General features: G+C 34.5%; 1 protein-coding gene across 6 annotated transcripts in view; it reads right to left on the bottom strand.

The window, feature by feature from the left end:
* Positions 1–383: 383 nt before the first annotated feature.
* KIF27 (kinesin family member 27) overlaps positions 384–12902 on the bottom strand; it is a 69869-nt gene continuing 57350 nt past the window's right edge. For all 6 annotated transcript variants that reach the window (XM_069476324.1, XM_069476328.1, XM_069476326.1 and 3 more), the window contains 4 exons: positions 9476–9682; positions 7727–7925; positions 4977–5141; positions 384–929 (listed from right to left, as the gene is read on the bottom strand). In XM_069476324.1, the coding sequence (XP_069332425.1) occupies positions 445–929; positions 4977–5141; positions 7727–7925; positions 9476–9682 (1056 nt within the window). In that variant the 3' untranslated portion in view covers positions 384–444. The remainder of the gene's footprint in view (positions 930–4976; positions 5142–7726; positions 7926–9475; positions 9683–12902) is intronic.

Raw genomic sequence — 12902 nt, 5'->3', positions numbered from 1 at the left:
TTTAGCTGGATCTTTTAAAAATAGCAATATAGTTGTATTTGAGAATAACAATAATATACTTATATTGTAATTATAACATACTTTTATAATATAATATACTTTTATATTATATAATAATATACACTTGATGGATATTTTAGTCTATCAGTTTTGTTCTTCAATTATGCCTAGAAAAAATTCTAAGCATATTTATAAGTAAAAATATTTAAATGTTATCAAGTATTAAAAAACATGTATTTGATTATGGAAATATAAATTAAAACTCCCCAAATATACTATAGAAGATATACACATCTATAGTGTATAAAAGGATTAAGGATTCCTTCTTCCCTTTCTTCCTTTATCTCGAGGAAGAGATAGTCAGCTTGAGCTTTAATTTTTAACAAGTTAGAAAAAGGAATCTTTTTACATGTCTACTAAATTAAAATTTCTATTGTTAAGTGCCTAAGTTTTTAAGTCAGTTGGTTTCCTAGATACTTCAATGGAATCAGCAGACATTGATCCAACCCCAACTCCAAGACTAGAGCGTCGTAATGATAGTTCCAAGGCAGAAATTTGACGTAATTCTTTGCGACACAATTTTACAGGCATAACACCATGAAGTTGTCCCACATTTCCCACAGGTTGAATTTGGGATGATGGTCGACAGTGAGATTTTGTAAACTGATTTTCATCCGTTTCTGTTTTATCCTCATTGCTTAACAAATGCCCACTGGGGGGTGCTAAAGAGCCATAAATTGTAGGTAATTCTGGGAGCTCTTCCCCAAGCTTCTGAGGATTTGGTTGTGTTCTTAAACTGCTTGCTGAACTGTCTATTTCTATTTCTCTTCCGCTTAATTTCATACTTTCAGTTCTGGATGCCCATTTTAAGTCTTCTGAAAGCATGCCTGCTTCTTCTGGGTTTAGGACTCCATCTTTAGCATCATGATCTAAAAATAATCCCAAAACCAAAAAATTAGAGATTATTTCCTCAAAACTGGATATTTTTATCCTAATATCTTAACACAGATACATTATTATAACTTGATATACATATATACATGATGTTTTTCAACTTTTTTGTTAAATCACTCCTTTTAGATGAACAGATGTATGAGTGTGAATTATTCTTATTTCTTATTCTTATTTAGGCACCTTGCATGTGAATAACTCAGAACTTTAATTCACGGAACAATGTTGAGAAAAAGTCTTCTAGGGATTTTGGTACTCCCTGGAAACACAGGAGTGGCTCTGGGCCTCTCTGTTGCCTTTCCATGACTGCCCTCTGTTGGGCTTGCCACTAGTGAATTCCATATTCTGGCCAAGTGAAGCAGCACTAGATAATATTAGCTCTGCCCCATATCTCCAGGGAAACCTCTGGGACTGGGCATTATATATGTGAAAATCTGGTCCTGGTTGACACTCCCAGCGTAACAGGGTTCTGCTGTCCAAATGTACTCTGGGAGGTGTGCCACAACTTCCACCATCAAAATGAAGATGAGAGCATACCCCTTCAAATCAAATACCTAATATCAAACACAAAGACTTGCTTAAGAAAAATCTATATAGGTACTAGACCTAATATGATGAAAAATGCCAACTTTAACATATGTAGATACATGCTTAATATACTTTTAGTGTTGTGAAGATAAGGTTTAAAAGCAGAGGTTGCACATTAGCAAATCCCAAGCCAAATCTAGCTCACAGACATGTTTTACTTGGTCTGCAATGTTTATAACACTTGACCCAAAATCTAAAAATTGGGAAGTTTCATATAAAAATACAGATTTCCAGCTTTTCTAGAGAGGTTAGAAAAGCTAACAATTTCTGAATAGCAACAACAGCTGGATTAGAGTTGCCACTGCCAGTTTAGATGACTGCTGCGGTCCCCACCACGCACCTTTGGCTTCCCCAGCTCCTGTAGGCATTCTAGTTTATAACCCTTAGTTTAAAACATAACTGACTTTCTGGTTTTTAAAATTCTTTCAAAACAAGCAACCGGAACTAGCAAATGACATAGCTCCTCACATGGAACTAAAACAGATATAAAGGTGACCACAGACAGGGGCTCCCAAACTTTGTTGTACATTAGAGTCACTGGGAAGCTTTTAAAAATCCTGCCTCTGAGGTCACAATGTCTGGGGAAGGGAGCAAGCATCTTATTTTGTAAAGACTGTATGTGAAGAAGCAGAAATGAGTTCACTGTCAAGGCTCACTCCAAAGCCCACTTGGATTCTTCACAATAGGAAGTTTCCCTCCTCCAGAATTTTACAATTGAGGGAAAAAACTAGGAAAGGTTAATTTGCCCAAGATCACACAAGTAAAAGTAGTTAGGCTTCCAACCCAGATTTTTATACATATAGTTTGACAGTGATTTAAACTGATATAAGGATAGTTTTAAATAAAAGTAGAGAGACTGCATATTCATATAAACTGATATTATCCTGATAAAATGTTAGAAAACAGATGCATTATAACAGAGGTATGACTACCAAGTGGACCGAAACACTTTAGTCAAAAGATTAATTTTTCTGCTATTAGAAAATACCAAAAATATTTTTATGGTAGGCAGACAATGAAAAGACTATTATCAAAGCTCAATGAACTGAAGATGAAGACAGTTATGTATTAACTAGGATATTGATTATTAAGCATATAAGACATTTCAGGGAATTCAAGAATTTTATATATTTAAATTGCTATATTTTATAATTCAAACAAACCTTGTTTAATGTCATTATATTAGAGTAGCATTATGAGATAGGATATAATATAAACTATATATCCCTAATATGATTGTAATTATATTTTTTTAAAAGCATGGGAAACTATGAAAAGAATTATGTTCTAATGTGGGTAGGATTATGGGTGACAATTTCTGCTTCTTGTTTCCTGTATTTTCAAAATTTTTGTAATGACTGTATACTACTTTTTATTTTTATTCATTCATTCATTTATTTATTTTTGAGACAATGTCTCACTCTGGTACCCAGGCTGGAGTGCAGTGGCCTCATCATAGTGCACAGCAACCCCAAACTCCTGGGCTCAAGGGATCGTTCTGCCTCAGCTTCCTGAGTAGCTGGGATTACAGGGTCGCACCACCACAACCGGCTAATTTTTCTATATTTTGTAGAGACAGGGTCTTCGTTCTTGCTAAGGCTGATCTTGAACTCTTGACCTCAAGCAATCCTCCCACCTTGGCCTCCCAAAGTGCTAGGATTATAGGCATGAGCCACCCGTGCCTGGCCAAAAGGGGTTTTTTTTAAAAAGCTAAAATGGTCTTATGTTGTTCGTTCTCTGTTTCTTAATACCTATTTACTTTTTAATTTTTTACTAGTATTTCAAGTAAAAATTATAGCTATGTATTGCAGGCAGTATTTCAAGTAAATGTTTGATTGTATCAGTAAGCACATCTACATTACTACACTGAGAATGAGAAAATTTAGTAAGTTTTGGGCTGGATTTGTACATATTTTTGTGTCACATCTCTATCTTAAAACAACTTCTATCCTAGAATACTGAACCAGGAATCACAAGATGAGGGACCTTCTCCCATGTTTTAATCACTGTTTTGTTTCTGCGTCACTTGGCCTCTCTAAGCATCAATTCCCTCACCTAAAATTAGAGTTAGCGGATACCAGCTTACCCTGAGTTTGAGGGTTAAATGGAATTATTTGTGAAAATGTCTGTAAGTGATAAATATCATAATATAACAGCATTAGAACTACTTTTCTAAATAATACTGAGTTTTAAATTTTAAAACTATGTTAACTCTGCTTCTATCATATATTTAGCATATACCATTTCATTGTTCTTACATATAATTTTTTATTGGTCTTTTTATATCTTATGTGGTGGTTTTCTTTACAGGTACAAAATAGGTGTATTCCTAAAGGGTTTTTTTTAATTTCAGAATATTACGGGGTTTTAATTTCTTTTTCAATTTTTTCTAAAAGACTTTAATGTCAACTTTTCATAAACCATCCTTAAATTATTAGAAGAATATTCTCTCCAAAAGAAGCTAATATTTTACTAAAATGTAGAGTATATTATTTTAGAAATATTGATTTTATTCAGCTATCTTTTAAAAGGTATATTTAATCATAGCAATATATTATCTTCATGGCACATGTTACTTTTGCCAAAGTATTTTGCCATGTATTATCATTTTATTTAGAAGGTGTTAATCTACACATCTACATATAATTATGAGAGGGAACATCTTTTGTCTCAAAAATTGACTTATATTTTTGAATTTATAGCAGTCATAATATGAAAAGACCTGATTTATCTTAGAAATACATACTTTTTTTTTTTTCTTTTGAGACAGAGTGTTACTCTGTCATTTGAGCAAGGGTGTCATCATAGCTCACTGCAACCTCAAACTCCTGGGCTCAAGGGATTCTCCTGCCTCAGCCTTCCAAGGAGCTGGGACTACAGGCATGAACCACCACACCTGGCTAATTTTTCTATTTTTTGTAGAGACAGGGTCTCCCTCTTGCTCAGACTAGTCTGGAAATCCTGGCCTCAAACAATCCTTCCGTCTTGGCCTCCTGGAGTACTCAGATTACAGGCATGAGCCAATGTGCCTTGCCAGAAATACATATTTTTACCTTTACCTTATTTTTATTAGACATCTTTTTTGTGACAATTGAAGGCTTAATTTAACATAAAATAGGGAAACAACAGCTATCTTAGATTATAGCGTTATTTTAAGGATTAAATGATTAAGGACTACAAAAGCCCCTGGCATGTGGCAAGCAATCAATAAATGATTGTTTCCTACATGCATATACATTTGTTCATTCATTCATTCACTTCTCGTGTGGTTCTGTCTTGTATATAGACTAGACAACTCTACAGAGACAAATATAGGAGTTAAATGTTTAATCCTAAATAACACAATCAATTTTAAAAGGCTACACTACAAATCTGGACTTCACCAATGCTAGAGAAACAGTGTTAGCATGACAAATAACACTGAAAGTCTTACGTACATTCTGATGGTGTTAGTTGCTGATGAACTGCTTCCCCTACAAGTTCCTTGAGTTTCTTCTTAAGATGTCTGCTAGTTTTCTTATAGAAATAAAGATCCTTTTCCAACTGCTGGATTTTATCTTCATATGTTTTTAAAGTTTCCATAATGCCTTCTCCATCTTGCTCTATAAAACAGAAATTTACATTTAAATTCAGTTTTAAATAAATGATTCAAAACTCTGTTTTAACATAGCCTCCAGACTATATTTAAAAGATCAGAAGTATGTTACATGTATCTATTACTTAAATGGTTTTGTTTTCAGCTGCAATTTGGGTTCTTCTGCCTGTAAAATATTTCAAAGTAGGATTGAATCCTTAGCCACCTTCTCTACCTTACCCCCTATTAACCACCACATTTTCATGATTCATAAGAATTTTTTTTGAGACAAGGTCTTGCTCTGTTGCCTGGGAGAGTGCCGTGGCATCAGCCTAGCTCACAGTAACCTCAAACTCCTGGGCTCAAGAGATCCTCCTGCCTCAGCCTCCCGAGTAGCTGGGACTACAAGTGCACATCACAAAGCCCAGCTAATTTAAAAAAAAAAAAAAATTTTTTGTAGAGACAAGGACTCGCTATGTTGCTTAGGCTGGTCTCAAACTCCTGGTCTCAAGTGGTCCTCTGGCCTCAGCCTCCCAAAGTGCTAGGATTATAGGCGTGAGCTACCATGCCCAGCTTCCATAAGCTTTTTTTTTTTTTTTTTTGCAGTAGCTACCAACTAGACTTATCCTTAGAACACCAAAAGGTGAGCAAGTGTGTCATCATCAACTTTTTCTATAAAAAGTTCACGTTTGGAACTCTGTCCATCAGCTGCATTTATATCTTATTTAAGAGATCTATGTCAGGAACTGTGTTTGTATGGAAAGTCATAAGGCTAGGGTTTATATGCCCAAGAAATATAAAGCCAAAAAACCCACAAAAACAAAAACCTGTTAAAAGAGGCTAGAAAGATTAAATTGCAAAAGAAAACACCACAGAGAAAGAAGAAGGAAAATAGCCCGCATAAGTAAAGTTCTAGTTTATACCACAACATAACTTAAAGCTTCTAATTAATATTTGTGAATGTCTAACACTGTCCTCATTGGGTTATATTCTAGAATCAGTAAAATCCAGTGTTACTGTCCTTTAGAAAATAAAGACTTTCAAACCTACTTTCTCCTGTTGGCATATTTATAAAATGGTCCTACTTGTTTGTATTTTTCTTTTGTTATAATTGGCTGTTTTGTAAAATTTTATTCAAGTATATTTGTATATTTTAAATTAACCCATCATCTTGTTTTTAAAAAATACTTAAAATTAATGACATCATAAATCAGAATCCTCATAATGGGTATAATTTAATTTTGTGCCTCATATTCAGTTGAAATTAGACAATTCATAAATTGTTAACATTGCAGTTACAACTTTGTGATAAAAACTTGTATAGCTATAGAAATCCATGATTTTTAAAAATGTTCTGATTTAGCTATAGCATGAGTTTTGGTGGTATAATCCCAGTCACTCTAAAAATACATAAAAATTCTATTAAATATCACTTTTCGAGACTTAAGACAGAACGAAACTAAGGTAAGAAGAACATGTTTGAATGCAATATTGTGTCAAGGAAACCCTGTCATTAGGCAATTAACCAGTTACAGAATTAACTTAGAGACAAATTGCCTTAGCATTCAAATTCATATATTTTCAAATTTTCAGCTAAGGATTCATGAGAATCAAGACTAAGCAGCCTGGATTGCAGCAGTAACAGTATCGCCTGGCAGTGATCAGCTATTTGTGTACTGGCCATATGCCCAGGTAACACCAGCCTAATTGCTTTGATAGCTCTCTTTCCACATGGGAGTTGATGGTTGAACTATTGCTCACTGATAACAGTAGGTGACCATTAATGGTAGACTAATTTTGACCTAAGATACAACTTTATCGATTGAAAATTTTAACAAGAAATAGAACTAGGAATATGATAGAGCCTACCACTCTATTTTTGTGAATGAAAAATAATTTAAATATCATAGTATTATATCCCATGGAAATAGAAAATTTTCAACTGTACATCAAAAATCCAGAAGTAATCCCACATTTCTACATAAAAACTAGACCAACAAAAAACTAACAGAGGCCGGGCGCGGTGGCTCACGCCTGTAATCCTAGCACTCTGGGAGGCCGAGGTGGGCGGATCGTTTGAGCTCAGGAGTTCGAGACCAGCCTGAGCAAGAGCGAGACCCCATCTCTACTAAAAGTAGAAAGAAATTATATGGACAGCTAAAAATATACATAGAAAAAATTAGCCGGGCATGGTGGTGCATGCCTGTAGTCCCAGCTACTCGGGAGGCTGAGACAGGAGGATCGCTTGAGCTCAGGAGTTTGAGGTTGCTGTGAGCTAGGCTGATGCCACGGCACTCACTCTAGCCTGGGCAACAGAGTGAGACTCTGTCTCAAAAAAAAAAAAAAAACAAAAAAAAACTAACAGGATTGTAGCAGTTCTTATGTGTGTGCTGGGGGCAGGCAGAAGGGATAACATTTCAAGCATGAATAGCCCTAAAACAAAGTCAGCTACTCCAAAACGTGGTAACCAAAACATGCAAAGCCCAAACACTTGTCTAGTAGTAACTATTTAAACATGTTGGGATTTTAAGTAATCAAATTCTATCCTATCTTCCTTCCTCAATACCCCATTCATATATCACCTTTACGTAACTGACAATGAAGGGCAGTTACCTTTGAAATGATGTAACAGCAACTGCATCTTTTGCTCATGTTCCTTTTGCTGGAGGGTCAGTCTACGGTCACACTGCAATTTCAGATGTTCCAGTGCAGATTCCAACTCACGAACCATATTATCCCGTTCCAGAACCTTCATTTTCATTTCTTCATTACGTAACTGTTGTTTCCGTTCAGCTTCTCGTAAGTTAACCACCTAGAAAATACATTTTTGACCTTTTAAGTGTGTCTTAGCCTAATATAATAAGACTCATGTACTTTTCTTAGGCTACATAAAGATGAACTTCCTTAGTTTCCATAGTATAAGTGATTCTTGCCAAGATATTGGATCCTTAGGTAAATGCTTTGTAACATATCTACAAAATAACCTAGCAGCCTTTTGAATTTGGAGGAATTCTGAATTGGTAACACTTTCATTTTCAATATAATGTTGCTCTAATAATCACCCCTCCATAATTTCTTAGATATGATCTCTGAAGTTTACATTTTATAATTCTCTAACTCTTTTTCTCTAGACTAAGTGGATATTCAAAAGCTAAAGACTCTTGTATAACATCTAGATAATTCCCAGTTTTAACTCCAAAATGGATATTATAAGTAAGTGACAGAATTTTTTAAACTATAAACAGAGTTCAGTTTCAGGTCATGCATTTTGTCTCCTGGGCTCTTTTCTACTGATACGAAGTAAAAATACTTCAGACAATGTCTGTGTCACAGAACTTGTTAATAATCTAATGACCTTCTCTCCAGAAAAAAAAATACTCATTAATACAAAGGGTCTCAGGATCAGAAAATCTACTGACTTGGCAGAGGTATCTTGGGTTAAGAACTCTTGCTTTAAAAGTACCACAAAAGAGTTATCTATATCAAAGCCTAGGACAATACTATTTTTCTGCCCTCTAAACACACAGTGATAGGATTACTATCATCAATAATATTAATAGCTTACTACTGAGAGTGATAAATCCAAGAGGAAGCCATGTATAATAACATTTTCATTCATTTTTCATCTTTATTTAACAGAATTAGAACTTTATTTTAAAACTTTAGTGTTTTATTTTTGCTTCATTGTCTGATATTCCCATACATTGAATATACTTTTCAGAGAAAAGAATTATCTAGTTGTGTAACACTTCATAATATATATTTTAAGTGGAAAAGACAGAGAAAAGATGTAGTTCTCAATGCTATGAAACATCTCTGGATCAGTAAATGGTCAAATGTGTAGAAAATATTTTAATTGATTTAAGCACATGCAGGTTAATAAAATCTATTAGTATCTTTGCTACTGTGGCACTACTTCACCTCCATTTCAACTCACACATTATGAGAAAGTACAGGTTCCACTATTCTACAGCAGTGAAGAAAGGGGAAGCAAAACCTGGAGGGCCCTTGATTTTTCATGAATGTTATGAAAAACCATCCGAATCTAAAAAAAATCCAAGAAATAATGAGCAAGGAACATAACTTAAATTCTTTGGTGTTTAAAACTATTTCAAAAAGGCTTTCTTTTAAGAGGCCCTCAAACTTTAAAAGCTCACAAAGTTAGGCCTGTAGATTTGGATAATCACAAAGCTTTGAGATGACAGCATTCAGTACTATAAAGAGAAATCATGCTTAAATTTGTAGTTGTATCATTAAATCTTTGAGCCTTTCAATTTCTTTAAAAATTTAAAATAAACACAGGATACATAAGCATCTTGACCCCTCTTTATAAGAAAAATATTCTGTCCCTCAAAAACAAACCTTATTGAAGTATCTGAAAAGAATTGCTCTAATCTCAACAGCACTCAGGCAAGTTAGTTTTTCCAAGACATCAGCTTCACTACGGGAGAGGTTTTGGAATGATGTTCTAAGCGAGTTCTGGCGACTCTGGATACTTTCATTCTTGTATTCAATTGCAGCTTCCAAAGCTTCAATCCCTTCTTCAAGTTGGAAAAGAACATGTTCTTCCTGGATATAATACAGTAGAAATCACTCATTTTAAATGAAATAATACACTTGGACTTTGGCATATACTCGGATCCTAGTATGCTATTTGAGTCTAATAGACATTACTACTCTTTTACTAAATTTTAAGAATATAATGTTTGCTTGCTATGCTATACAATGCACTGTGTATACTCATATATATATATATATATATATATATATAAAACATATAATCATTGAGTCCTCACAATATACCTTGTTTAATAAAATGGAAGAGTCAGTAGTTTAGATGAGTTCTGAAATGTTCCAAGGTCATACAACAAATGCTTGTCATCTAATCCAATGAATACACTTGAACAAAGCCTCAGTCCACAGGATTAATAGTACCGTCATTTATCTCCCTCCATAACTCCAAAGTGCATATTATATGTCAGCATTTCCACTAGTGAGATCTAGAGACCCCCTGCTTTCTTTTCAATGATCTCTCAAAACAATACACTGCTAGGAAGGCAAGGAGAGACATTTACAGTAAATTATTAAGAACTAATAATCAGGAGAGTCTCTGAGGAAAAAAACACAATATGGCATAAAAAAATGAGGAGTTAAGGATTTGAAACATTTCATAAGATTCCTATAAAATGTTATTAAAGGGAAAATATAGGTATTAAAAATAGTAGCGGCATAATATTTTTTTCATATATCAGAGATTTCCTTTGTGGGGAAAAAAATCTGATAAATCTGTCAGAAAATCTACCAGTTCTTTTACTTTCCTCTCTCTCTTTTTTTTTTTTAAAGAGACAAGGTCTTGCTATGTTGCCCAGGCTGGACTCAAACTCCTGGGCTCAAGCAATCCTCCTGCCTCAGCCTTCCAAGTAGCTCAAGCGGGACTACAGGACCACTCCACCATGTCTGGCTATACCAGTTCTTTGAACTATCCAAATACATGTTATTTTGGAGATCCAAATCTCTGGTAACAAATTATTTCAGATTGGGGAGATTTGGATATATGTTTCTGTATACCTATACCTGTTGTGGAAGTCATCTAAACTTTAAATTCCTTAAGGGCAGATTGTCTTATTCATACTCATATCCTTATTGCCCAGCATCATACCTATCACATAGTTTAAATTCCATAAGTATCTGTTGAATAAGTTAAGGAAGGAAGAGGAGAAAAAAATATTTTCATGTGTCTGTGGTTACATGACTCAAGTTATTTATCTCCACTCCTCCCCCCAGCATCCCAAGGAAAAGAATATGAATATTTCTGATATATCTAAAGAATAGAGTGACTTCTGGAACCTATTCTAGTGGAAGGTTGAATAATACTCATTTTTAAAAATCATTTTATAAAATATTCTGAAAGAATCATTTTGGAAAAAAGATGTCCAACAGCCATTCTATTTCTCTGTGCAATCACTAACCATCAGGAATTTGATGATTTGATAACTGCTCTATAAGGAATAAAATAATATTCACCTTCTTAAGGAAAAAAAATCTTTAAATACTGAAAGGTACTTAGGAGAATGAATAAAAGGAGCCACAAATAAAAATGAATTATCAAAAAAAAAAAAAAAAAAAGAATTATCTGGCCAGGTGCAGTAGCTCATGCCCTGTAATCCCAGCATTTTGGGAGACCAAGGAGGGAGGACTGCTTGAGGCTAAGAGTTTAAGACCAGCCTGGGCAACATAGTGAGAAACGCTGTCTCTATCAAAAACTTTTAAAAATTAGCCGGGCATGGTGGCATGTGGCTGTAGTCCCAGCTACTCGGGAGGCTAAGGCAAAAGGATCATTTGAACCCAGGAGTTGGAGGCTGCAGTGAGCTATGACTGTACAACTACACTTCAGCCTAGGCGACAGAGTGAGACCCTCTTTCTTTTAAAAAAAAAAAAAAAAAAAGTAAATTATCCAAAGAATATATAATAAGTCATCAGTAGGTTCTTGGAAACTGTGACTTTAAGTGAAATGATATATAGCAGGTCCTCCGATAATGTCATTTCTTTCAGCATTGTTTTTTGATAATGCTGATGAGAAAGAAAAAAATTTCTTATATGTTGTTTCACTTAAAGTCACAGTTTCCAAGAACCTACTGACAATGGTAAGTTAGGACTTTACTTGACTTCTGAACTTATACTGTGATTATATTTTACCAGAAACAAATGTGAAAAGAGTTTGCTTTTATATATGGCTGAGAATAATTAGCATAAATTCAGTTTCTATAGTTTTGGATCTAAGTTAAGGAAGTACCAGGATGATATAAGGTGGTATGACTATAGAACACAGAGGGTAGGTGGCTCCACTGAGGCTGTAGCATATAAATGTTTGTGGTTCCCTCTAACAATAGGTGTAGGTTGACAAGATAAGTGGCAATGGGAGACGGTTCAGGGATGAAAAATTTGCTACAACACAAACCACAAATTATCAAGAGTTGACTGTGCTTTTTTACATAGCGCTGCTTTTCAGACTTTAATGTAAACCCAGTAGCTTGTTAAAATTCAGATTCTGATTCAGCAGGTCTAGGTAGGACCTGAGGATCTGCAATTCTAACAAGCTTCCAGGTGATGCTGTTGCTGCTGGTCCAGAGACCACACTGTATCAGGGACCTAAAGCATTGGTGGCCTCCACACTTTTTTGATCACACATTCCTATCAGTAAAAAACAAAACAAAAACAAAAACTTTCAAGCAAGCACTTCATATGGGTGTATTTTTCTATAAATTATATGAATGGTTGAATCATAAAATGTGCAACTGAAAGTTTAAAAGATTAAATAAACATAACCGTTCTTCCTATATCCCACTTACTAAGCAACTACTCTGTATTACTAGAAAGCTAGAGTTCAAGTATTCTTTTATTTTTTTAATTTTAGTTTCTGGATTTTATGGAAAAAAGAGGAGGTGATTTGTCTATAGTAAATTGTTGGGTAATACTCTATTAGTATAGTAATCTAAAATCTTTCTATCACTTCCCATAAAGTAATACCATCAGGAAAAATGTTTTAATTTACTTTGGAAAGAGAAAATAATCCTAAGAAAGTTTAAAGAGAGTAAACCATTCCACCTAGATTATATTGATATCTTGTGTAACATCAGAATCTCATGTTCTTGATCATCTGCTATTGGCAGATCTATTTAGGAATATTAATCTTGGATTTAAAATAGTGGTGAGAGCAAAGCCCACTTCAGAGCTACCCTAAAAAGAACGAATGATGTGGAAGGAGGGTGCACAGAAGCTCACATGACTA

This window comes from Eulemur rufifrons, chromosome 7 (assembly GCF_041146395.1).
Source record: "Eulemur rufifrons isolate Redbay chromosome 7, OSU_ERuf_1, whole genome shotgun sequence".
NCBI classification, from domain to species: domain Eukaryota; kingdom Metazoa; phylum Chordata; class Mammalia; order Primates; family Lemuridae; genus Eulemur; species Eulemur rufifrons.
The sequence above is the reverse complement of the archived record's forward strand: the minus strand, read 5'-3'. Positions and strand labels throughout refer to the sequence as shown.